The sequence below is a fragment of the Borostomias antarcticus genome (genome assembly GCF_949987555.1).
Source record: "Borostomias antarcticus genome assembly, chromosome: 12".
Classification (NCBI taxonomy): domain Eukaryota; kingdom Metazoa; phylum Chordata; class Actinopteri; order Stomiiformes; family Stomiidae; genus Borostomias; species Borostomias antarcticus.
In genome coordinates, this window is record NC_140245.1 from 2516155 (window position 1) to 2541574 (window position 25420).

The window sequence follows — 25420 nt, forward strand, 5'->3', positions numbered from 1 at the left end:
GGGCATCTGAGCTAGACCAGTGCATTGAGGCTATAGCACTTGCGCTTTGTAAAATAATGAAAGCATTTATTAAAAAATATTACTGTACAAATGATGCAAATACAGTATGATTTTATTTCAATCATATACTACCATACAACTGTAGAACTGAAGTAAACACAATTATCAATGATTTCACACAAACACGTCTTTCGCACAAACATGTCCACACTCCACGACACTCAACACACCTATTTGAAACAGCTGGGGCTCAGAATTTAACCTTATTTATAAGCTAGCAGTTAGGTCAATTAACAAAAGTTTCCCATTTACAAATACAACCAGTGCAAACATCAGTTAAAAATCCAGTACATTTACTAAACAGCAAAACAGACAAAGAATTTCCAGCTGCTGACAGCGCTTGTACATCATGAAAGTGAACTGTCAAGTTGCCGGAACACCATCTACAAAACCATTCATGAGACCAATCCATGAAAACATATGAGATGCTGCTAATATAGGTCTGTATCAATGTAACGTTTGTTCTGAATGATATGATAAATCACAATAGAGTGCCAGTCTATACAAAATCACTGACTAAATGGGCTTTCGTTATGTTTGGAAAATGCAACAGTGAATCAATTCACATAACAGGAGTGATGACCAATGGGGCTGAGTTTTTACCACCATCATTAAGCCAAGGGCTGAAGTATGGATAGAGCTTCTCAGTGAATTTCTGGCCAGTGAAGGAGTAGATATGAGACCAGGGGTCCACGTCATAGAATGAGACCTCACCCTCCTCATAATTCACAAACACCCCCACCTTCTGAGGCTTCTGGCTGAGAGAGAGGATAACACTAGGATTAGAGTGACCTTTATACTCCTCTTGCTTCAGCCATATAGACCAGATTCCAGACCTAGGGTCCAGTGTGACGTCCCCTTTCCTGTTGACGGACTCTCTGGCCACTCCTAGAGACCAGGCAGTCTTGTCCTTCACCTGCACCTCATAGTAGAATCTCCCTGAAGAGAAGCCCTCCTTTCCCAGGACAATGATAATACGATGAAACCTTTTTGGGTTGTCAGGGACGTTTCGCCGTGTGTCTCCAAGTCTCACTTGTTTCCCATCTTCAGACAGGATGAGAGAGGGATGAGCTGTATCAGGGTCCAGAGTCACATCCACTGTAGGACAAAAAAATACTCTTATAGCCATAGTGTTGATGTCACATCAAACATTAAAAATGCACTGGTTGCTGAGTACAGGACAGATGTGTGTGTGTGTGTGTGTGTGTGTGTGTTTGAGGGAGGGGGGCACACCTTTATACAGCTTCAAAGAGAGTTCTGTGGACAGAGAGATCATTACTCTGGTGATGATTACAACAACATATCTAATCATGCAAAATTACATCAACCTGGTCAATACTTGATTTACATAAGTGTTGCCTATATGTCCATATGTCATCTGAGATGCTATTATTGATTAATGAATTATTAATCAAGCATGATGGTTATCGGTCGTTACCAACATGATCGACCTCCTTGGTTTGACTCGACTGTAACAAAAGGATTGTTGTTCCTAATTTGTGTTGTTCCGGGGAGTTATAAGGGTGGGACACAGACCACACAAAACATAACAAAACACATGTGGGCCTAATGCTGGCTACAGCAGCGTTGAATGTGAAGACTGTCGGGATTGAAGCACGTCACAAGTAAACAAGTGCAAAGGCTTTAACCATCCATTCAGTATAGTTAGGGAAGACAGAACACAATGAAACGCAGACAGTGGAGACAAGCGTGCCAAACTCCTTTCTGACAAAACACTGTGATCTCAGTCCTTAGATGGGACACTCTCACTCTGTAGGAGAGGAGAGAAAAGTTTAAACACTGATCTCACACCGGTCCTTGGGTGGGAGACTCTCACTGTGTAGGAGGAGAGTAGAGAAAGAGTTTAAACAATGTTCTAGACCAGTCCTTGGATGGACAGAATGCTACTGTATATAGAACCTTTTTCAGGTCAGAAAGGGTTTCTTTTCTTATGAAGTTGAAAAGGCTTCTGAGCACATGCCCACACTCCAATCATGGAAGAGATCGCTATATTGCCGCCTGTGACAAAACTCCACATACTCCCCACCTAACAGCACAACTAACTTTGTCACGGTTGGAAAATATGACCTAGCCATACTCTGTCTCTGATCTATACAACATGATGGAACTAAGAGTCATCTGATTATCTGATCTATGCCTACAGAGCAATGTAAGGAAGAGTGCCCTCCTATACCTTCAGGCCCTCTACCTCGGGGTGACTGGTTGCCCTGTCACTCCGAGGCCCCTGCGGTCGATCGACACGGTCACGGCTCTTCTTTGTCCTGGCTCCGCAGTGGTGGAACGAACTGCCCACTGACGTCAGGACAGCAGAGTCCCTGCCCATCTTTCACCGCAGGCTCAAAACTCACCTCTTCAAGAAGTACTACAAGGCTCTTCTGTCTTAAGCACCTATTGTATTGATGTTTTGCTACTCTTTCACTATGGCTTCAACACTAGATTGGGCTGTTAGTCACTTGTTTATAAAGGAGATGCACTCGTGAGTTCCGGTGAGTACTATAGTAAGACTACCTACGTTAAATTCAATTACTATAAGTCGCTTTGGATATGAATATGAGAATCCTAGCATTTAGAACAAACACACAAAGAGCTACTTAACACCTAACCTGGCACACCAGATGGTTTGCTCCGCATAACCTTCTGGGCATAGGCGATTTTACCCTCTGAGAGTAGGGGGGGCAACATTTTGACGTGAGAAAAAAAAACTGTTAAAAAGTTCTGCCGTCCTATCTCAGAGGGATCAGACCAGTGATGTTTTGATATACTGTACTGTATAGTACATACAGTATATCTACATTATAGCCATGCTCCTTTCTCCACCAGTGCTTTTTTCACCTACAGTATTGATTGAGATCGAGAGTATGCTGTAAGCAGACATTTACACGCTGCTGTGTTGTGACCATGACAAGTAGCCTACAGTAGACATCAGCCTCATTGTCCCACACCCGATGAAATTGTACCAGAGCTCACCACCACCTGGGGGCACTCAACACAATTCACTTTTCTCCATTGCCAAGTATATTTTGCTTTGTAAAAAAGAAAAGAAAGGTTTGGTGTCTCAGTAACAGTATAGTGTCACGTCCTTATTTGGGGGTGGTCCGGTATTCAACCAGATGATGCAGCTGAAGCTGAGTGCGTCTAGGGACCAGACCCTACATGTGGCCTTGTGAGGAGAGGGACCAGACCCTACATGTGGCCTTGTGAGGAGAGGGACCAGACCCTACATGTGGCCTTGTGAGGAGAGGGACCAGACCCTACATGTGACCTTGTGAGGAGAGGGACCAGACCCTACATGTGGCCTTGTGAGGAGAGGGACCAGACCCTACATGTGGCCTTGTGAGGAGAGGGACCAGACCCTACATGTGGCCTTGTGAGGAGAGGGACCAGACCCTACATGTGGCCTTGTGAGGAGAGGGACCAGACCCTACATGTGGCCTTGTGAGGAGAGGGACCAGACCCTACATGTGGCCTTGTGAGGAGAGGGACCAGACCCTACATGTGGCCTTGTGAGGAGAGGGACCAGACCCTACATGTGGCCTTGTGAGGAGAGGGACCAGACCCTACATGTGACCTTGTGAGGAGAGGGACCAGACCCTACATGTGGCCTTGTGAGCAGAGCGCTCCATATTGTTCCGCTGAGCTGTGCTCTTCCAAGCAAGAAGTTGAGCAATTCTCCCAATGAGTTGCAGGGGATGTGAGAGTTGTGGGATTGGGGTGGAAAAGGGAAGTGCCTGGTTTCTTTACTCAGTAGTGTCAGACACACAATTTATACAAAACCCAGAAGAGGAAGGAGAAAGTTAGGAAATGAGGGGTGTGAGGACACCCCAACTCAAGTACAACTGAGAGCACAGAGCCCCATGAATGCATTTTGTGGCTCTGTGGGCGCTATGGCTGTCAACTGAGCTCAGAAATGATATTCGACCTTCTCTCTTTAATATTTTTCGATATTATATTGGATTATTATATTCGCCCAGGGCCCAGGCACATTCACACTCACGCACACAGACATACACCAGTGTTCTCTCCTATGATGTTTTTTAGCCTTTCTTACTCTGAAAATGCAATTTAATGTAATTTATTTCTTTATAAATGTTCTTAGCCGTTAGACAAACATACTCCAGGAGCTTGCTCGATCGCCTTGTTGAGAGGGGTCAGGGAAGAATTTTTACAGCTCACTTTTCTGGCCCCCGGGTGATACTGTTTTTTTTTTGCTTCCCTCTGGAATATATAGGGGTGGGACCTATGCCCACCTAGTTCTCTGTAAAGTGCATTGTGTTGCCTCTGTGTATGAAATGCACTGTACAATTAAGCTTTGATTTGAAAGCTCAACATCACAACATCAAACTGCAACTGCCTGGTGGTGCTAGCTTCCTTGCCGATGGTGATGTTAGTGCTAGTGCTAGCTTCGATAGCCTCTGGAGAACTTCTGCATTTGATTGTCATTTCGAGTGGTAGCTTCTTCATTAGCATTGCCAGTTTTATTTTTTTTATGAAGAAGTGGTCAATTGTTTTTATAGCTCTTTTGGCCATTGTGAGCAGGTTGGCTATAGTTGTAGATTGTTGAACACTGAGCAGTAGGCTACAGTCAGATCTCATTTTTTTGGCGGTAACAGATCAAACCGGAAATAGTTGAGGTCGACGGACGAGTTGTGCCATTGGTGGATATATTTTTTGTTAAAGGTAGCCTAGTTTAAGTAATAAATACACTTTTTAAATGAATGATGATCTAACACAAACTGGTACAAACCACAATTATGTATTTAATAATTGTGTTAATTAGTAAAAAAAAAATATATATATATAATGAAAAATAAAAATAATAATCATCATAATTTTAAGAATTTGAGCAGAGTTGGGCTGGCCAATCAGGGGGGGCAATAGCCCCCCCTGCCCCCCCTATAAATCGCCCATGCTTGTTCGTTTACCTGGATGACATCCTGGTGGCCAGTGTGTCTGTGGAGGAGCACCTGACACACCTCTGGCAGTTGTTTGAGCACCGCAGTACACATGGACTCATCTTCAACCCAACCAAGTGTCAGTTCGGCCCGTCATCCATTGACTTCCTCGGACACCGCATCTCTCCGCAGGGGGCTGTCCCGCTTCCCTCCAGGGTGGACGCCATCGGCGGTATTCCACGCCCCCGCACCGTGTAGTCCCTGCGGGAGTTCTTGGGCATGGTGAACTTGCCCGCACCACGGCGTACAACCCGCAGGGTAATGGGCTTCGCGAGTGGTTTCATCACTCCATGAAGGCCGCTCTTCGTGCCAGTCTTGCAGACTGCAGCTGGGTTGACCGCCTCCCATGGGTCATGCTCGGCCTTCGCTCCGCCCCGAAGGAAGACCTCCAGTCCTCGTCTGCCAAGCTGGTGTACGGAAAGTCCTTGTGGGTCCCGGATGAGTTTCTTCCGGATGCCCGGGACAGCGCCAGCGCCTTTGCTCCGGTCCCAACATCCCAACACTGCATTCCGCAGTCCTACGTCCCCAAAGATCTGCTGTCGGCCAGGTATGTCTTCATCCGCCACGACGGCCACTGTACCCCCATTCAGCCCCCCTACGATGGACCCTTCCGCGTCCTGGAGGCGGGGCCTAAGAACTTGGACATGGGGGGCAAGCCAGAGCGGGTCACGGTGGATCGTCTCAAGCCTGCTCATTTGGACCTGGGCGGGCCGGTTGAGCTGGCCCAGCCTCCGTGGTGTGGACCTCCCCCTGCCCCTGCCACGTCCTCCGGGCTGGCCCCTAGCCCTGCCCCCACACCTTCCCTGGTTCCAGCTCCGCCGCCTGCCTTTACCCCTACTCCTGTGAAGCGCAGCCTGATCCGGCCTCTGCTGCGTTGACTGTTACTCTCTGGACTGTTTCTCTGTTGGTAGTTGGTGCCTTTCCATTCTGGTGAATTATGGGGGGAGGCTGTGTGGTGACCCACAATGTAGAGACAATGTAGAGAAGTGGAGTTTTGGCGCCAACGTCTAGCTGCCGGTAGTTAAGATGGTAAATGGTAAATGGCCTGCACTTATATAGCGCTTTTATCCAAAGCGCTTTACAATAGCCTCTCATTCACCCATTCACACACACATTCACACACCAATGGCGGCAGCTGCCATGCAAGGTGCTAACCTGCTCATTGGGAGCAATTTGGGGTTCAGTGTCTTGCCCAAGGACACTTCGACATGTGGACAGGAGGAGGTGGGATTCGAACCGCCGACCCTACAATCATTGGACGACCCGCTCTACCACTGAGCCACAGCCGCCCCGTAATACAAACCCTTGCTCATGTGTTGCACTGTCAGCCACTCTTTTGTTGTTTTGTTTCATGCTAAATCGTGAGAGAGTAAACAGGCTCGACTCTACTTCGTCTCCAAGTCTCATCGTTTTCACCTCCAGTGTTTTTTGTTTGACTGCCGCCGTACTGAAAGGAAGTTACACCAATGTAGCGGTTACCACAAGTGTGATTTCAGTTGGGCGTTGAGCTGAGCTGTGCACTCCAGGCCATGCTGACTGTGATCACACCATACAGGCTCTACCCTTGCCCTAACTTTGAGGACATCTACCGCAACGTGTGAAAACGCCTTTTTAACACTTAGAAAAGCTTTCTCCGGGCATCAGCATATGTTGCAAGGCAAGGCAAGGCAAGTTTATTTAGATAGCACATTTCAGGCACAGGGCAATTCAAGGTGCTTTACATGAGACATTAAAAGCATTAAATCAAAAAGCAAGACATTATAGACATTTAAAACAAAAGGCAGGACAAATTAAAAGCATTAAAACAAAAAGCAAGTCATTATAGACATTTAAAACAAAAAGCAGGACAAATAGAATACAGGAATAAAAGTCACAGTGCAGTATACGGATAAACATAACTCCTCTTAGAAAGCAGTGGCAAAAAGAAAAGTCTTCAGGCTTGTTTTAAAAGAACCAAGAGTTGCAGCAGACCTGCAGTTTTCTGGAAGTTTGTTCCAGATATGTGGGGCATAAAAACTGAACGCTGCTTCTCCATGTTTTGTTTTAACTCTGGGAACAGAAAGCAGGCCTGTCTGTGCCAGACGACCTGAGGGGTCTGGATGGTTCATAGCATATGAGCAGATCAGAAATATATTTTGGCCCTAGACCATTCAGTGCTTTATAAACCAACAGCAGTATTTTAAAGTAAATTCTTTGACAGACAGGAAGCCAGTGTAAAGACCTTAGAACTGGTGTGATATGCTCCACTTTCTTAGTCTTAGTGAGGACTCGAGCAGCAGCGTTCTGAATCAGCTGCAGCTGTTGCACACACACTTAAGTTCAACCTAGGCTAGGCTACTATCAGTCAGAGTGAGAAAGATAGAACCCAGTATAATTACTATGCGCCAGTGCTGCACAAATATAATAGTATACAGGCTAGTATTATCAAATATAGTTAATAATAATTGTGCCCCCTTGTGTAGTTCATATGGGCCCCCCCCCCCCCTTAAGACTGATCCGTAGCGACGGATCTGTATTGTATTCTTAATTTAGGTTTGTGCCTCTGACAGTAGGCCATTTCTCCCCTCTCCGTGCGTGAACTGTCCCTTCGTGACTCCTGGCGGTCAGGGTTGGGCTGATGTGTTTTGGAGTCTTTGTGCTTTGTGTCTACGGCGGTAGGCTATACAGCCGTTCGGATATTCATGATATAGCACGGCTTCTTGTGTGCTAATGCTTAATTATTGACCATTTCACTTCAAGCCATAAGCCCATTCAAACAAACCCAACACGCATCAGTCAAACAGTTACAGGGACTGAGAGACCCTGTTTGTATTTGTAAGGGGTGGGGGAAATTCTATCAATTCAGGAAGTGAGTGATTAATCAAATAAACCTTCGTTAAAAGCTACCTCCCATCTATCTCAAACAACATAATTTGAAATGTAACTGATGGAATTGTTATTTCAGTTTAAATTCTGCAACTGCAGAGGCACGGCCTGTTATCTGCCACACTGACTGAACTGATAAACTGGAACTCAGCACCTGGCGAGTGGGCCGTCAATCCCAGCAGAGCGTCGGTTAGGAAGTGTTCCTGGCTATAAAAGGAGTCTTAAGTGTGAGAATGTCTGGCCTCTGACATTAGTTGTGGGAATACGACATGGAGCTGAGCCTTGTTTTGTTACTAGGAGTCGCAGCGGGTGAGTTACACTGTACAGCATGCAGATATTTCCATTTGCAGAATTCCAGTGGACAAAGGGAAGACAGAGCGTCTAGGTCATATTAACAACGAGCCAATGAGGAAAGGGTCAACGTGCTGTTCTCGAGGGAGCGCTTGGCTGAGTTGTTGTCTTGTTTGTGTGGTCTAGTATCTGGGTGTGGCACCCCCACCTACCAGCCTAGCACCAGCCGTGTCGTGAACGGGGAGGAAGCCCGTCCCTACAGCTGGCCATGGCAGGTGAGGAAAAAACTGGATATCTTTTCATAGATGTACGTATGTACGTTTGTTTATGTACGTATGTTTGTAGAAGAACAACCACAAACTCTGAATTCCCAAGGGGATTAATAGTCATTATCCATCCATCCATCCATCCATCCATCCATCCATCCATCAGTACTGCAGCTAGAAAGGAGTTTGGCGTATGTATTGCACAGTGATAGCATTGTACATTAATGGTTTACAATAATAAAACATGATCACCTCCCAACCCAGTTTGGAGTTATGCATCTACAGTAGCCCTAACCAGGAACTATCATTATAAGACACTATGGACCTACTGACTAATTAAACCTTTATAACTTTAGACCTGACATCCATGACCTGTTTCTTTTCCTTCTTTCTTTTTTGCTTTGTAACAAGTGCACACCAGGTGACAGCTAGGTGCATGGTTTTCATTCCATGTTTAAGGAATGTTCCATGTTTAAAATGCAAGGACCCAAACACACACAGACACACGCACACACACAAATCAACTACTGTATAACACACAGTCGCATCATGTTCACACACTCACTACGACAGATAAACTCACTATCCACTGTAAAACTGCGTGCAACGAGACGTGTGGTCGATTGCGATCAACGCGGCGTGCTGTCCAGGTGTCCTACTGTGATTGGTTCTGCCTCTCCTATCCAGGTATCCCTGGAGTCCTTCTTCCCCACCTGCGGGGGGACACTCGTCGCTCCGGACTGGGTCCTGACCGCCGCGCACTGCATCAAGTGAGCCCCGCACGGCACGCCGTCTGTCGGAGAGGTGGCCGGGCTGGAGACACACTGCCACAATGCATTCTGGGAAATGGAACGTGATACTCATATCAGGCTACCAGGCTTGAGTTTAATTTGACCAAATTAGACTGCTATTTTACTGCTCTGCTGTCCAATGAAACCCTGTACAAAACCTCTCCCACACGGCTACTTAGACGTGCTTGACTTCAGTCTAATCATCAGCATGTGACACTATATAACTACATGTGACACTACATAACTACATGTGACACTATATAACTACATGTGACACTATATAACTACACACTGCACATACAGTATCAGAGGGGTAGGATACTAGGATTAGGATACTTATGCATTTCTGTCCATCTAGATTGCTATCTTCTCTCTCTCTCTCTCTCATGTTTGTGCTTCTGGTGTTCAGTTTCCACACATTCAGGGTGGTTCTGGCAGAACATGACATGAACACGCAGGAGGGCCCGGAACAGTCCATCATGGTGGATAAGATGATCCTCCATCCTAACTGGAATGATAACTGTGTCTCCTGTGGGTAGGTACTGTAGGCCCTCATGACTCGCTCAGTTATGGCAGTCACTCAATCTAGTATTCACCTAAACGTTAACGTTATGGAAAACGATAAGGACACATTTATGTACATTTGCGTTGGCCTTGGGTAAGGTGTAACCTGAGAAACTTTAGCCGTAAGCAGCTGAGTAAATAATATCGGGTCAGATATGGCCCACAGAACCGAACATGGTGTGCCTGCTGCTATATGAAGCTAACTTACTAGATATGCGACAAAACGTTGTTCTTCTTCCTCTGACCGAGTGTAACCCACATGCTTTCTCCCGCCACCCTGTTGTAGGAGCGACATTGCCCTGCTGAAGCTGAGGAGCAGCGCTGTCATCAATGACAAGGTCCAGGTGGCTTGCCTCCCGGAGAAAAACGCAGTCCTCGTCCACAAACAGCCCTGCTACGTCACAGGATGGGGTCGCCTCTACTGTAAGACCCACACTGCCCCCTATCTGCCCACTGAGACGTGTGGGACGTGTCACGTGGGGAACCAGATAATATTGCCTAGAATCAAAATGGTGTACTTTTCGTTTCCTCACAAAACCTCAGTAGGCCTATAGCTAGTCTTAACTTACACATACAGTATTGTAGATGTAGAAAAAAGGGACATGTTTTAAGCTCAACTAAGTCAGATCTCTAACACCTGTGTGTGTGTGTGTGTGTGTGTGCGTGTAGCTGGTGGGCCCAAGGCGACCAGACTACAGCAGGCTCTACTTCCTGTGGTGGAGCACAGCGTCTGTCGTCGTAGCGACTGGTGGGGCGGTTCTGTGAAGACCACCATGGTCTGTGCTGGAGGGGGCAGCAAGTCAGCCTGCCACGTAAGCAACACCCTCCAAATCACCTACTGTGATAATGTATGGTACTACATGATCAATGCCCTTTTTATCTGTACCTGTCTGAACATCACTATCCGAATGTACTCTATCCATAAAAACAACAGTTAAATAGTAATTAATTGTATGTATAAAACACTTTTCATTGTGAGACAAGTGCTGGAATCATGATGACCGTGATCCCTACCACACATTGTCGTCCCTCGTCCCCTCCAGGGTGACTCCGGCGGGCCCCTGAACTGCGTGGGCAGAGACGGGAGGTGGTACGTCCAGGGGGTGACCAGCTTCGTGGATGGGAAAGGCTGTAACTCCCCCCAGAAACCCACGGTCTTCACCCGCGTGGCCTCCTTCATCCCCTGGATCAGTGAGGTGAGGGAGACCCCAGAGAAGGGAGCTGGTATCACCAAGCCGCTGGGACTCCACTGTGTCCATTCAAAACTGGATAGACGGTCAAGTTAATCATGCAACACTGAAAAAATGCTCTGAACTTAAGTTATAAAATGCACTAGGACAAATTTTTTTCATGAACATGTTTTAATAAACATTTATTATTACCAATTCAATTCATTGAGGCTTTTAGTATCATTATTATTACCAATGGTTTTATTAGTTTATTATTTTCGATTAGTTTGAGTTTATTATTATTAGTTATATAATCTTATATTATTTTATTATTACCAGTGTATCACCAAATAACCTCTGTTCTTGTCTCTTTACAGACAATGGCTCGGAACTGAAGACGTCATACAGCAACTCTATCTACAATACACCAAATAAAGAGGCTTCCCTCACCAACACACTGCTTAGTAGTCCTCTATAATACCAAACGCAAGTGCTTCAAGGTATGGTTTAATGAGAACAGTGGGTATTATTATTTAATAATTCAAAAGAAATCAATGCAAATCATTTAACCAATTTGCATATAAAGCAAGTGAGAACATTAAAGAACATTATGTAGAATAGTGTCTGGATTCAGCAGCATTGGCAAAGCAAGTCCCAAGATGCTGAGAGGTTCACCCAGACTACCTCCCAGTGGCCCTGAGTGACCTCCCATGACCTCCGACAGTATATATATCCCAGGTAGAGATGCGCATTTCTGGGAATATTCACAAACTCGCCATGGGAATTAACGGGAATACAATAGAAAACAATTCCCATACATTTCCAGTTTATTCCCATTAATTCCCATTAAACTGTGATTATTCCCGCGATTTTGCAACCCTAATCCCAGGCCAGGGTTCAGGGGTCGGCGGGCGTCCAGGTGAAGAAGTTGACATGGCGCAGCTCCTCGGGCAGGTAGTCCTGCTCCACGGGGGCGCTGAAGGCGGGGTTGTACTTGTAGCCCTTGGCGTAGCCCAGCTCCTTGGTCAGCCTGGTGGGGGCGTTGCGGAGGTGGAGGGGCACGGGGGGCAGGGGGCCTCGGTGGGTCCTCAGACAGGCCTTCACGTTGCCGTAGGCCTTGTAGATCTGCACCGACTTGGGCGCCCTGGCGAGGTACACCACGCACTGGGCTAGGATGACCTGAGGAGAGAGGGAGAGGGGGAGAGAGAGGGAGGGAGAGAGGGGGGGGGGTGGAGGGAGAGAGGGGGAGGGTGGGTGGAGGGAGAGAGGGGGGGTGGAGAGAGAGAAGAGAGAGAGGGAGGGAGAGAGAGGGAGAGAGAGAGGGAGAGAGAGAGGGAGAGAGAGAGAGGGAGGGAGAGAGGGTGGAGCAGTGAAGGTGAAACACAGATCATCTTCGCCTGGTTCCTCATCATCGGGGTCATGTGACTCGCGGCGCCCGGCGGCCGCTTACCTCACACTCCGGCATCCCGATGAAGTGGCAGGCCTGGAAGGCGGACACGGACTGAGGCAGCGCTGAGGGATCCGCCATACCTGGGCAAGACAACACACACACACACACACAACACATCCGGTCACAACTACGAACCTCAGAAATCACACTCTCTCAAAGTATGACTCTCGAACTGTTTGATTGGGATCCAAGTTCAATTCGGTCAGATTCAGTTCTACCCCCCCCCCCAATTAATTTAAATAAATTAATTTATGGGAATTAACGGGAATAAACTGTTTCCCAGTTTATCCCGTTAATCCCCAAAAATTCCTGTTAATTCTCATGGGAAGTTTGTGAACATTCCCGGAATTTTGCAACCCTAATCACACACAACGACAACTGTGAAAACCAGAAAAGTTGATTAATATCCGGTATATTCTGAAGGGAGTCCGACGCACCCACGTCCTCGCTGGCGAAGCGGACCAGTCTGCGCGCCACGTAGAGCGGGTCTTCGCCGCCTTCCAGCATCCGGCCCAGCCAATAGAGCGCGGCGTTCTCGTGGGAGCCCCTCATGGACTTGTGCAGTGCCGAGATGCAGTTGTAGTGCTCCTCGCCTTCACGAAACAAACGCCCGCCAGCACGCGCGCGCGCACACACACGCGCGCACACACACGCGTGCACACACACGCGCACACACACGTGCACACACGCGCGCACACACACGCGCGCGCACACACGCGCGCGCACACACACACACACACACACAAAGAGAAAAAGAGGTGGTGGGGAGGTATTAAAGACCGCTCATTACCCAGGTGGCGTGTCACCGGCTCATTGTGGCGACTCTTGACCTTTCACCCCCCCCCCCCCCCCCCCCATCTCCAGCCCCGTCATGCGCACATCGGCCTCATCGCTGAGGCTGAGGCTGAGGGCGGCTTTCACCTCCTGGCAACGCTGGGGTCAGTTAATCTCCCCCTAACGGACAGCTGGACCGTTACATAAGACTACGCATGCTTTAGCTGGGTGAGGGGGAGGGGTGTACAGTATGGAAGGGGTTTGTGTTGCCCCTGTATGTAAGTTGTCCCTGTCCCCTGGAGCAGGGACGCGCTGCGGCGGCGTGGTCGGTTCGTTCAAAGTTATTTCCATGGCAGTGAAAACCCATCCTACAGCGCATCATCTACAAAGCCCTCTGAGATCCATGTTTACGATCCACCGCCGAGTATGGGATCTGGTTATTTGTGTTCCTGGGGCCGCCTAACGTACAGACGCGACATGTGGGCTTCCCCCGAGGGGCTGTGTGGATAAGCCCCCCGAGGCCTTGCTGAAAACCTGGAGCCCCTGGAAGGCCCGCCCCCCCCCCCCCCCCTAGCCTAGCCGTCGCGGGGATCACCCGTCCCTCCGTGGGGGTCTATCCCGGCGTCCGTTGACCACCCTGTCCCAATAACCTGCCCCCCCCCCCTCCCTCCTCATCTATCACTCCCGGGTCCTTTTCTTCTGTGAAACACGACCCCCCTCGTGTCCCAGCCCCAAATCCTGAGGCATTAGTGTGTTGATGCAGCTATGTCCGACCCCTGGTTCCCCACCCCGACCCAAACAACGCCCCGGGGGTAGAGTCAGCTCTGATAATAGCCCGTCCGTCCCAGCTGGCACCGCGCGTCACGTCCCGCCTGGCGTCCCCCCCCACCCCCCGGTCTCTGCTGGCGGCGCCCCCCCTCCCCGTCTCTGCTGCCGGCGCCGGCGGCATCGAGGCCTCAGGATTCCCCTCCTCCGCCTCAGAACGGGTCGGCGTTCCCCTGGGGTACGTGTGGAGCCTCGCTAGGAAGCATTTTCGAACACTTATGGTCAGCAGTTGGCGATGGTCGGTTATCCCCCCCCTTTGTTGTTCGTACAGACAGACTAGGGCGTGGGTCGAGGGGGGCAGTGTGTTCCTTGGTTCGGTCTACAGCAGGGGCTCCCAAGCTTTTCCGTCCCCGACACCCCCAAAATATTGGTGCCAGAGACTCGCAACACCCCACTATACCGTATAAACGTTCGCACTAATAGGCCTGCGCTATTCAAACGTGCGCATAAGAACAAAAGAACACAATAGCGGGACCCTAACTACCATAATATGAATTGATATAGTCATTTAATTGAATGTATGAAATGCGCTATACAAATAAAGCTTTGATTGATTGATTGATTGATTGATTGGTTGGTTGATTGTTGGTTGGTTGGTTGGTTGATTGATTGATTGATAAAAAGTGCAGCGACTGCGAGGGAGCGCTACCGTGAGCCCACCTGCTTTGTCGTAGAGGATGTGGGACCTCTGGAGGCCCTCCTTGATGTGCTCCTCCCGCACCACCACGTCGCGGGGGGTCCCGTCCGGCGCCGCCCGACCCGCGGCCCGCGCCGCTCCCGTCCGGGCCTGGACCGCCAGCTGGAGCCCGTTGAGTCCCGCCCGGGCGTCTCCGTCGCACAGGTGGGCGATGGTGTCCAGGGCCTTCTGCTCGATGCAAACCCGGGGCCTGAAAAGCACCGTGATGACGGAAGAAAAAAACAAAAATGGGCACGGGCGGTCTGACTCGACGGGCGTAGGTTTTGGGGGATGAGCTTTGTCATTGGTTGATTTACTGCCCAATCAGTGGCGGACGATTGTGATTGGTTAAAAGAAACACAGCCCCCCGCCCTACCCCCGAACGGTAACGAGTGCGGCCAGACCTTTCTCCGGCGCTGACACGCCGCAGATCAAGTGTGGAGATACAGCAGCTTTGGCTGTGCGAGACCATTAGACTGGAACATTATGCCGCGGAATGTCGATGATATCTTACCCCTAAATGAGCAAGGGCGTACTCATAGGTCGGCTGCTGAGGTGACCTCTTGCCACTGACCCGAAAAGCGGTGCCAGAGCCCTCCCAGAATCCTTTGCCAAGGACCCAATCCGTCACCCAGGCCCTTGAGGATAGAAACCCAGCAGGGTGCCGCTGTCTACGGGCCCACGACCGCCTGGCCCTCCCTCCAGCTATGGCGACGCAAACCGGAGCCTGGGCAGGCCTCTCGACTTCTATTTCACCCCGACAGCATCGGCGGCGTCCTGGGAACATGCTCCAGCACGCAAGGCTGCTCGCTCTCAGCACCGTCTCTACTGTCGAATGGACGGACAGCTGTGCGTCTGGACTAGTTCAAGTGGGGATTGCGAGTTATTCTCTCAGAAGGGTAAAGAAACGATAATGAAGAATTCAAGTGACTTTTCTACCACAGCGACGGTTTGTTTTCCTGGCGCTCATGAAGGGAATTCAAACTTTTTTTATTGTTGAAATAAAAGGTAAAACAGTATGGAAATGTGGCTTTTCATGCAATTTGTCTTGCCTTGAAAACCCTGCGTTTATGTACAGTAGGGTTGTTCAAACAGCTCAAAAGGACTGGCCTCTTCCTCAAATGAACCTGCTTTCTAACGCCACACAGCTTCGCAACATTTGGCCGGCGAGATGACGAATACAATGCTAACGAAAACATTGTGGAGCCAGCAGGAGTTTTGACATTAATCTCGGGGATCATCTTTAACGGGTCCAGGTGGTGGCAAGGGAACGGACGTCTTTGTGGGAGAACGGCTGTCCCTCCGAGTCTCCAGTGACACGACATGGACACCTCTCTCTTTACACCCCATAATATCCGTCCACATACACTCAGGAGCAACTCATAAGCACCTTCCTGCTGAGAACAAAAACAGGATTTCTGAGGCGGACGTCAGGGTGTGAAAGACACTCGTGATCAATGCTTTATTCTTGGTAGCCTACCTAAATGTTGCAGCAATGAAAAATAATGTGTGATGGAGCCTTTTTCATTTCGTGGAACAGCAAACCTATGCTTTGAATCCATATAGCCAATGAGCCATCAATGGTATTTGTAGACGATCAATATGGTTTATGACCTCGCATCGCATTCTATTCAATCAAAGTGAATTAGCATAATAGATTGATTTAATTTAATTTCCGCCTGTGCCAACAGACGGTGCAAAGGCATTACATTCAAGGCCCTTAGCGTGACGGCCTGTACTGTGCATGCCATTGCTATCTGACACCCAACACCTCATTATGCCTGCTGGGAACCGGCGGCCAACATTGCTGACTTGTCCCCTGCCCACCTCCATTGGGCTGGTGTGACCCAGGATAAGTGATGGGCCGGTTTAATTCGATAGGGACGCATGTTTCTGCTGACGTCGGGTGGGAAAATGTCAGACTGCCCCTTTACACTTTGGTTCGGTAAATCTGTGAAACAGGACCAGGCTCAACACAAATACCCCAAAACAGGGTGTGTGTGTGTGTGTGTGTGTGTGTGTGTGTGTGTGTGTGTGTGGTCGACGAAAGAAAGCTATTAGCCAACTTAAAAGAGTACAAAATGCTTCAGCACATGTCCCCACTAAGACCAGAAGGAGGGCACACATCACACCAGTCTTACAATCACTACACTGGTTACCTGTCAGTTTTACAATAGATTTTAAGCTTCTTTTATTACTTTACGAAGCACTTCATAGTCGTGCACCTGAATACATGTCAGGCATGCTTATACGATATACACCAAGTAGGTCACTGAGGTCCTCTGGCACTGGACTTTTAACGGTTCCTGGAGTCAGGACCAAGAGACACGGGGAGGACTTTTAACGGTTCCTGGAGCCAGGACCAAGAGACACGGGGAGGCAGCCTTCAGTTTTACACCCCCAGCCTCTGGAATACCCTGCCAGAATACCTAAGAATGGCTGAAACCGTGGGAACTTTTAAGCGAGATCTTAAGACTTTTTTTAAATCTTGCTTTTAGCATGTAGTTACCGTTTCTTATTTTCCTTTTCTCTTTTACCATATACGTTTCATCCTGTTTGATTTTCTTATTTTCCTTTTCTCTTTTACCATATACGTTTCATCCTGTTTGATTTTCTTATTTTCCTTTTCTCTTTTACCATATACGTTTCATCCTGTTTGATTTTCTTATTTTCCTTTTCTCTTTTACCATATACGTTTCATCCTGTTTGATTTTCTTATTTTCCTTTTCTCTTTTACCATATACGTTTCATCCTGTTTGATTTTCTTGTTTTCCTTTTCTCTTTTACCATATACGTTTCATCCTGTTTGATTTTCTTATTTTCCTTTTCTCTTTTACCATATACGTTTCATCCTGTTTGATTTTCTTGTTTTCCTTTTCTCTTTTACCATATACGTTTCATCCTGTTTGATTTTCTTATTTTCCTTTTCTCTTTTACCATATATGTTTCATCCTGTTTATTTTCTTATTTTCCTTTTCTTAATTCGTAAAGCACTGTGTGCTCCATTTGCTTGTATGAACATGTGCTATATAAATAAAATTAACTTCATCAACCCTATGACCGCCCCGTCAAAGAGGCACACAACCGACCAACCAACCAGACATTAGGCCCAGCGAGGGGGTGCCTTCGACCTTCGACCCCTGACACTCCCTCCCGGGTGGATCGCGTCCGCTCAACGTCCAGCTGCGCGGTCGTCTCTCTCAGGCGCCCGCCGCCGGGACAAACACACCTGTGTTTAGAGTGAGTCGCTGCCAGGCCGTTCAGCGGACTCGCCCCGGAGGGGGGGGGTGCATGCCCCCTGCCCGCTACCCGCACTGACCCCTCCCCTGCGTCTCTGTCAACAGATATAGAGCAGGAGGGACAGCCAGGCTGCCTGTAATCTGTTAGCGTAGCGAGGGTGGGTACGGAGGGGAGGGAGGGAGGGGGAGAGAGAGAGAGAGAGAGAGGAAGGGAGAGAGAGAAGAGAAGGAGAGAAGAGAAAGAGAGAGAGAGCTTGACCAATCGGGGGCCAGAGGATTTGGGGGCTTCTGGGTGACATGCGGGCCCGGGGGGAATTTGGCGCTCGCGGGGGCGGGGGTGGGGCACTTACTCGTACCCGGGCTGCGTGGCAGAGTCAGACCCGTCCTCCCGATCCCCGAGACGGCCGCCGTCTCCCCGTCCCTCCTCCTCCTCCTCCTCCTCCTCCCCCCGCACGGCGATCCCCAGCGCGTCGACCGCCCGGCGCAGGATCGAGCCCATCGCCTCCGCCGACAGCTTCTCCAGCACCAGCACCCGGCAGCGGCTCAGCAGGGCGGAGTTCACCTGGAAGGAGGGGTTCTCCGTGGTCGCCCCGATCAGGGTCACCGTCCCGCCCTCCACGTGAGGGAGGAAGGTGTCCTACGGCGAGGGCGAGAGATGGGAGGAAAGGAGAAGAAAGTGGTGATCATCATCCCCAGAGTGGCGACATCTCCAGAGTAAGTCTGTGCTTCGTGTCGTTATATCTGTGTAGCGTGTGTATGAAACGATTTCACTCGCTCGGGGGGGGGGGGGGGATTTTTTTTTTCGGCGCAGCCGTGAGCATGTCTAAAGAAAACGATCTCACATATGTGCTGTGGATAAGCTTCACACTTTAGCGCCTCGGCGGGAAGGAGATGCCAGGCTCCAACTCCCTGCTAATCAGCTAGATTAAAGACAGACAGACAGACAGACAGACAGACAGACAGACAGACAGACAGACAGACAGACAGAGATAGACATGCGGTAGATCTAGATAGGTGGGTCTACTTTATCCCCGGCGGGGAAATTGTTGTGCTGCAGCAGTAAGGACAGTGAATTTATTTCAGATTAATTACAGTAAGTAAACAGATTTGTTCAGATCAGGATTAACGAGGATGGAGTAGGTCTGATATTTGAAACCGTTTCATACATCCTTCCAGGGCGATATAGGCCCAAAATACCGCGATGGCTGTATGTTTTAGTTTGCCGCGTTGGTGATTTCAAGGTTATAAACTTACTACTGTACCACGTGGCCTAAATCTTGCAATCGCCAACGCTACAGAACCCAGCCAACAAGGTTCTTTATAATGCAAGTTATTTCCTCATTATGTTGCCATCTGCCCTAGTTTACATTGAACTGTAGTACAGTGATAGATGTGGACTTCAGTAGCTGTCTACCATTATGGAGTTGTGTGGTCACTGTTACAGTGGTTTTATTATGGTCATTATTTTATCACCCACGGTTATCATGGCTGCTTTTTTTTATTGTTACTGTACTGTACATCCCAGAACAACTTCGTCTGTCCTTTAAATAGATTAATTCGATGCATAAATGTCAAAATGAATTCCACTCTCTAGGAATCCGTAGACACAAAGTGGTTGCGGATGGGTACTGTTTCATATGGAAATGAACAAGTGTTTATTTTGGGTTTGGACATTCCCACAATGCTGGAGTTAAGTCTGCAATGATGCTGTGGAGGAAGGCTCGCCGGAGTCATTCACAAGCACACCCAGCCTGGCTGCTGACTAATGTGTCCCGTTTGGCTAGGCCAACGCTAGGCCTACAACGCTAGGCCAACGCTAGGCCTACAACGCTAGGCCTACAACGCTAGGCCAACGCTAGGCCTACAACGCTAGGCCTACTACGCTAGGCCTACTGCTCTAGGCCTACTGCTCTAGGCCTACTGCACTAGGCCTACTGCACTAGGCCTACTGCACTAGGCCTACTGCACTAGGCCTACTGCACTAGGCCTACTACACTAGGCCTACTACACTACTGTAGGCCAACACTAGGCCTACAACTTATACTACACACATTCCTCAGTATGAGGTCACACTCAGAATCAGATAAACCCATCAGTGGAAACCAGGCCAGGTCCAGCCTGGCTTATGTGCGTGGCTGGCTTGTTTCTGTTCAGGACTGGTCGAACGGAAGCTAGTCACGCCAATGAAATAGCTGTGAATTGAAATGACATAAAATAATGTCTGATAAATTAAGATAGGTCTTGTCGCCTGGACACATCAGTTCCAATGCTTCCAATTCTAATCCAGCACAATAAGAGCGGGATAGCCAGTAAGCTCATGAGCTCACAACAATTAGCAGCAGCTTCCATAACATTAATGGTAGCGGTCAGTGGCTAAAGCAGTTACATTGATGATTCCTGTAACGTTAGCTATTTTGCTGCAATTGGTTCAACTTCTGTTTCCGGACAAAGGTAAGGGATAAAAACATTGGAGTGAAAGGATGAACGTGTGGAGGTTTGGGGTATAGTCCCATAAAGTCATCCCCACTGGGGCCTTGAACCTCCGTCTCCCGGGTGGGAGTCCATTGCTTTCACCACTACTCTACTTGTGCAGTGGAGATCGGCAGGTTGATTTTGATATCCTTCTTTATTTTGGTGTGCTGGGAATACTGCCTCTTGTGGTGCCAACAAAGAAATGCAGGTCAACATTGACCGGAGGGAGGGAGGACAAACGCTATTCTAGGTGCGCTGGCTTTCAGCCATGCACAAAAAGCCACTGCCTCTTGTCTAGGTGTGCTGGCTTACAGCCATGCACAAAAAACACTGCCTCTTGTGGTAGCAACATAGAACTGCAGGTCAACAACCCAACGGAGGGAGGGAGGGAGAGAGGGAGGGAGGGAGGGAGGGAGGGAGGGAGGGAGGGAGGGAGGGAGGGAGGGAGGGAGTGACAACCGGACATTTGCTATCTTTGGTGCGTCGCCACGCACAAAAACAAACTCAAGCTCAACAAAAAAACACAAACACAAATGATTCATTTTAATATTCTAATCTAGGTCGATTAATATTGTGGACAGTCAGCTGGTCTTAGGACTCGTACCGGTTGGGGTCAGGACGAAGCAGCCGGATTACCTGCTGGGATTTGTTGAAGCGGTGGATCTCGTCGATGAACAGGATGGTTCTCCTCTTAAACAGGCGGAGCTCGTTCTGGGCCTGCTTGATGACCTCGCGCACCTCGTTGGTGGACGTGCTGGTGGCGGAGAGTGTGACGAACCGGGCGGTGCCCCTCCTCCTACAGGAGCTGGCGATGATGTGAGCGAGCGTGGTCTAGAATGAAAACAAAAAACAAAACAAACATGCAAAAACGGGAGTTCATGGCGCCGATCAATCAGCTAACCTGGCGTCGCCGTCCTGATCACGTGAGCTCACATTCCATTTCACTCCGTAGATCAGTCTGGACATCCACCTGCTCAAACTGATTTCCACCCAACCAGATATTGGTTGGGCCAATCGCAACTGTTTATCTAATATGGGGCGGGTTTGATATGACTGTATCCACTTCGTACAATGACTAACCCACATTTCCTTGCTCTGATTGGTTGTAGGTCTATCCCATTGCGTCCAGAGGTATTTTGGTCTGCGACGGTTGATGCATGATAATGTTGACAACGCCCCTCACAAATCGAAAATGAACAGATAATTTCCATTCACATTTTGACTAATTGGATCTGGCAAAACCAGGCTACCTATCAGCACCTCTCCTTCCCTGACATCTGTTGGCCAATATGCTGTTATATGGGATGTTTTTCAATATAGTACAAGTTGGCCTGCCTATTTCTTCTAAATGATCATGGTGTCCAATAATGCACATCTAACCTGCATGCCACGAGATTTTAGTACCTGTAAGCCGAATGCATTTTCCAAACCACATAATCCACCTGACTAAAACCTAGCCACTCCTAACCACAGGCTGAAGACAGTCTCATAAATCAATCCCCCCTCTTTAAATCATTGAGATGAGCTCCATACATAACCCAAATAACTCCAGTGAAATCTGAACCCTGGCAGAAGAGGATTGGCAGAGAGAGAGAGAGAGAGAGAGAGAGATTGACCGTATATGTGTCAGCAAAGCATTTGAACGACTTAAAGACACTATGCCATTCTCAGAAGCCCCCTGTGTACTGTGGCCTACAATACAGTATTGTAGTAGGATGTCAAGCCCCTAGAGAACCTTGACTAGTCCTCATCTAAGGATCCTCATCCGCCACCTGTTTTGGTGTGTTGTGTGTACGTTACCGTACAGTACGAGTCTGGACCCATGCTAAACTTTACACAGTCCAAAGCTGCGCCAGGAAGGTCTGTGAAATCCACGGTGAGCATAATGTCCAAACCAGGGGTCATTTTATCTAGCTAGTTAGCTAATGCCAACATGACCATTTATTTTTGTAATAAATAAATGTATTTAATAGTAATATATTTATTTAGTTATTCATTTCCATATAATGTTTGTCAAAGCCAGTGAGCCACTGGAGAGGGGCTAAAGAGCCGCAGATTGCAGACCCATGGTCCAAACAGAGGGATTCACTTCTAGTAAACCTCCTAACGAGTACCAACTAACGGGCTGAAGTCTGCATTAATTTACATGCAACATGCAACACTAGGCATGACGTAGTTCAAACAAATTAGTAAATGTCAAAACATGGTCATTGATGTATCCTATACATTTTTGACTGGAGGCGTCCGGAGCCCATTTTATTTCAAGATGAACGCAATCACACACGCCCCATTCACCTGACAACCACCCAAGGCCAACATGGTAGATGGACTGCACTTATATAGCGCTTTTATCCAAAGCGCTTTACAATCACTCATTCACCCACCAATGCGGTAGCTGCTCTTTTGCAGAGCAATTTGGGGTTCAGTGTCTTGCCCAAGGACACTTCGAAATAATGGAAGTGGAGGCGAACTGCCGACCCTACGATAATTGGACGACCCGCTCTACCACTGAGCCACAGCCGCCCAACCATCAATCACCTTTCCGCATCCAGGGGGTCCCCAAAGGATCAGAGAAGGGATCTCCTGTGAGTCCAGAAGGGATCGCAGCAGCGTGTGTTCCCCCACAACTTTGTTTTGTCCGAAATATTCCTCCAGCGTGCTCGGTCGCATCTTCTCGGCCAGAGGTTTGTCGGTGGTCAGGAGGACGCTGGGCGTCTTCGTCGCTCCGTTCAGAGCAGGTGACGGGAAATCCCCGGGCAGCTCTGCCGTGCCCGCTTCCGTGTCGCTCGGTGAATTGCGCTTTACTCCTTTGCCGACAGTAGTACTACTGACACATGGTTTGTTGAGAAATACATTCCGTTCACTTCGGGGTGATACCGTTAACTTATTCTTTTGAAACAGAGAAAATACCGGAGAAGTAGGCGTCTTCGAGGAAGTGTCCGAGTCCGCGGTGTTGACATGATTGGGACTGTTACCTGGGACAGCTTCGCTGGAAATGCGCGACTTCTTGCTAGGTGGACCGTTCTCGTCTTCAATCGATGATATCGGACAGTCGTCGTTATTCATCAAACACCTGTCCAAATGGGCATTGATCTTGGAAGGCGCAAAGTCCCTGGAACAGACGGGACATTGAACCCAGTCCAAAACCGCCTCGCTCGCCATGCTGGATTTTCCCGCTACCGCTAAACTATGACCCTGACGCGTCACCATAACAACAGACAATTTAAAGGGGTAGTGTGCTATTTTGGACATTTTGCGTTATTTGTCTAGTCTGTCTAACATGAACCAGAAACATAGAAACCATAATTTCAATGATCGTTCCAGTATTGAGCTAGCTGCAGTTTTTATGCAGGCTCTCACAGGGATACAATGGAAGTCAATGGAGCATACGTAAATGCGTTGAATAACTATGATGAATGTGCTTTTCTGAGACAGGAAGCACAGGGTGTAATCTTACCGCTTGTGAAATGTATCGCAATCCAAATATTTTTAGGTGTTTGGCATGACTTGAATATAGTCCTCCATGGGAGCAGTGAAGACAAGCGCCAGGGGAATGCTTATGTCCAAGTCATGCCAAACATGTAAAAACATTCGGATTGCGATACATTTCATAAGAGAGCTTACTGAGACTAGTAAGATTACACCCTGTGCTTCCCGTCTCAGAAAAGCACATTTATTATAGTTGTTCCAACACATTTACGTATGCCCCATTGACTGCCATTGTAGCTCAGTGAGAGCCTGCAGAAAAACTGCAGCTATCTCAATACTAGAACGACCAAAATAGCACACTACCCCTTTAACCTAGTGCATGATAAAAGAGGGATTCGGCCCTCAATAACTTAATAGAATTGTTTCAGTCCACCGGCTTGTTTTAAAATAATTAATAAAGACCAAACCAGTTTTGAGACTTCCTGCAAATCTGTGTCAGCTCATTGTAATGCATTGTGGGTCATGTAGTTCTGCAGCTTCACAGTTGGTTCACCTCACTGCAGGTCGTAGCTTTCTGGTGCAGCCCGAAATAACCAGAAGTCAGCATCCTCCTCAGTAAAAGATTCAAGACTCACATTATATTACATGCAATGGGCTGTTGATCTCCCATAAAGCATCCACCAATTTTGACTGGAATTGTTAACATATGATCATGTGTTGTCTTTCTTCTCTCGCCATGCAGGTCAGACAAAAGGCCCAGCCATGAAAGACAGGCATTAGAAGCCCCGGTCTCTCAGAGGAAGACAGCGTGGGCCCATGAAGAGAAGGCTGGAGGCCGCGTGTCCACGCCAGCTAATGGAGCTGGAGGCCTTGTGTCCACGCCAGCTAAGGGGGCTGGAGGCCTCGTGTCCACTCCAGCTAAGGGGGCTGGAGGCCGCGTGTCCACACCAGCTAAGGGGGCTGGAGGCCTTGTGTCCACGCCAGCTAATGGAGCTGGAGGCCTTGTGTCCACGCCAGCTAAGGGGGCTGGAGGCCTCGTGTCCACTCCAGCTAAGGGGGCTGGAGGCCGCGTGTCCACACCAGCTAAGGGGGCTGGAGGCCTTGTGTCCACGCCAGCTAAGGGGGCTGGAGGCCTTGTGTCCACGCCAGCTAAGGGGGCTGGAGGCCTTGTGTCCACGCCAGCTAAGGGGGCTGGAGGCCGCGTGTCCACGCCAGCTAAGGTGTCCAAGCTGATGTCCGTCCGCCAACGCTCCGAGTCCGACGGCCAGTGTATGGCCAAGCTGGCCTTCTTCCACTATCTGGAGAGAGTGGAAACCATGCGCTGTTTCTGGGAGAAGAAGCACATTGAGCTGGAGGGAGATTTTCCAGAGGTAGGCTCACTCACCCATCCACCCTCACCTTTCCTAGAAAACAGAACGTGTGATATTTACTGTGTCATGTTAAAGAGAAATATTTATTTGTGAAGGCTACTTTTTTATTTTTATGAAAACCACTGACGATACAACATTTCTAGTAGTTCCATGACACCCTGCATTTGATTCAACATCATGGTCGACTAGCGACATCTAGTGTCAAA

At 48.6% G+C, this 25420-nt stretch overlaps 3 protein-coding genes across 3 annotated transcripts; 1 reads left to right on the forward strand and 2 right to left on the reverse strand.

Moving 5' to 3' along the window:
• Nucleotides 1–622: 622 nt before the first annotated feature.
• LOC311316335 (zinc-binding protein A33-like) lies at nucleotides 623–5254 on the reverse strand (the record flags this gene model as incomplete). Its single annotated transcript, XM_084447177.1, has 2 exons — nucleotides 623–1158; nucleotides 5149–5254. 2 exons carry the CDS (start codon nucleotides 5252–5254, stop codon nucleotides 623–625), a joined length of 642 nt encoding a protein of 213 aa, XP_084303303.1.
• A 2907-nt stretch (nucleotides 5255–8161) lies between these two features.
• On the forward strand, nucleotides 8162–11374 carry LOC311316096 (chymotrypsin-like elastase family member 3B; the record flags this gene model as incomplete). Its single annotated transcript, XM_084446863.1, has 8 exons — nucleotides 8162–8207; nucleotides 8376–8464; nucleotides 9143–9225; nucleotides 9656–9781; nucleotides 10097–10233; nucleotides 10480–10622; nucleotides 10854–11006; nucleotides 11357–11374. Exons 1-8 carry the CDS (start codon nucleotides 8168–8170, stop codon nucleotides 11372–11374), a joined length of 789 nt encoding a protein of 262 aa, XP_084302989.1. The 5' UTR covers nucleotides 8162–8167.
• On the reverse strand, nucleotides 11247–23577 carry wrnip1 (WRN helicase interacting protein 1; the record flags this gene model as incomplete). The annotated part of the gene is made up of 7 exons (XM_084446862.1): nucleotides 11247–12158; nucleotides 12430–12509; nucleotides 12867–13022; nucleotides 14689–14915; nucleotides 18294–18580; nucleotides 21052–21246; nucleotides 22954–23577. The coding sequence occupies 7 exons, from the start codon at nucleotides 23575–23577 to the stop codon at nucleotides 11877–11879; spliced, it is 1851 nt and encodes a 616-aa protein (XP_084302988.1). The 3' UTR covers nucleotides 11247–11876.
• Between the last annotated feature and the right edge of the window lie 1843 nt (nucleotides 23578–25420).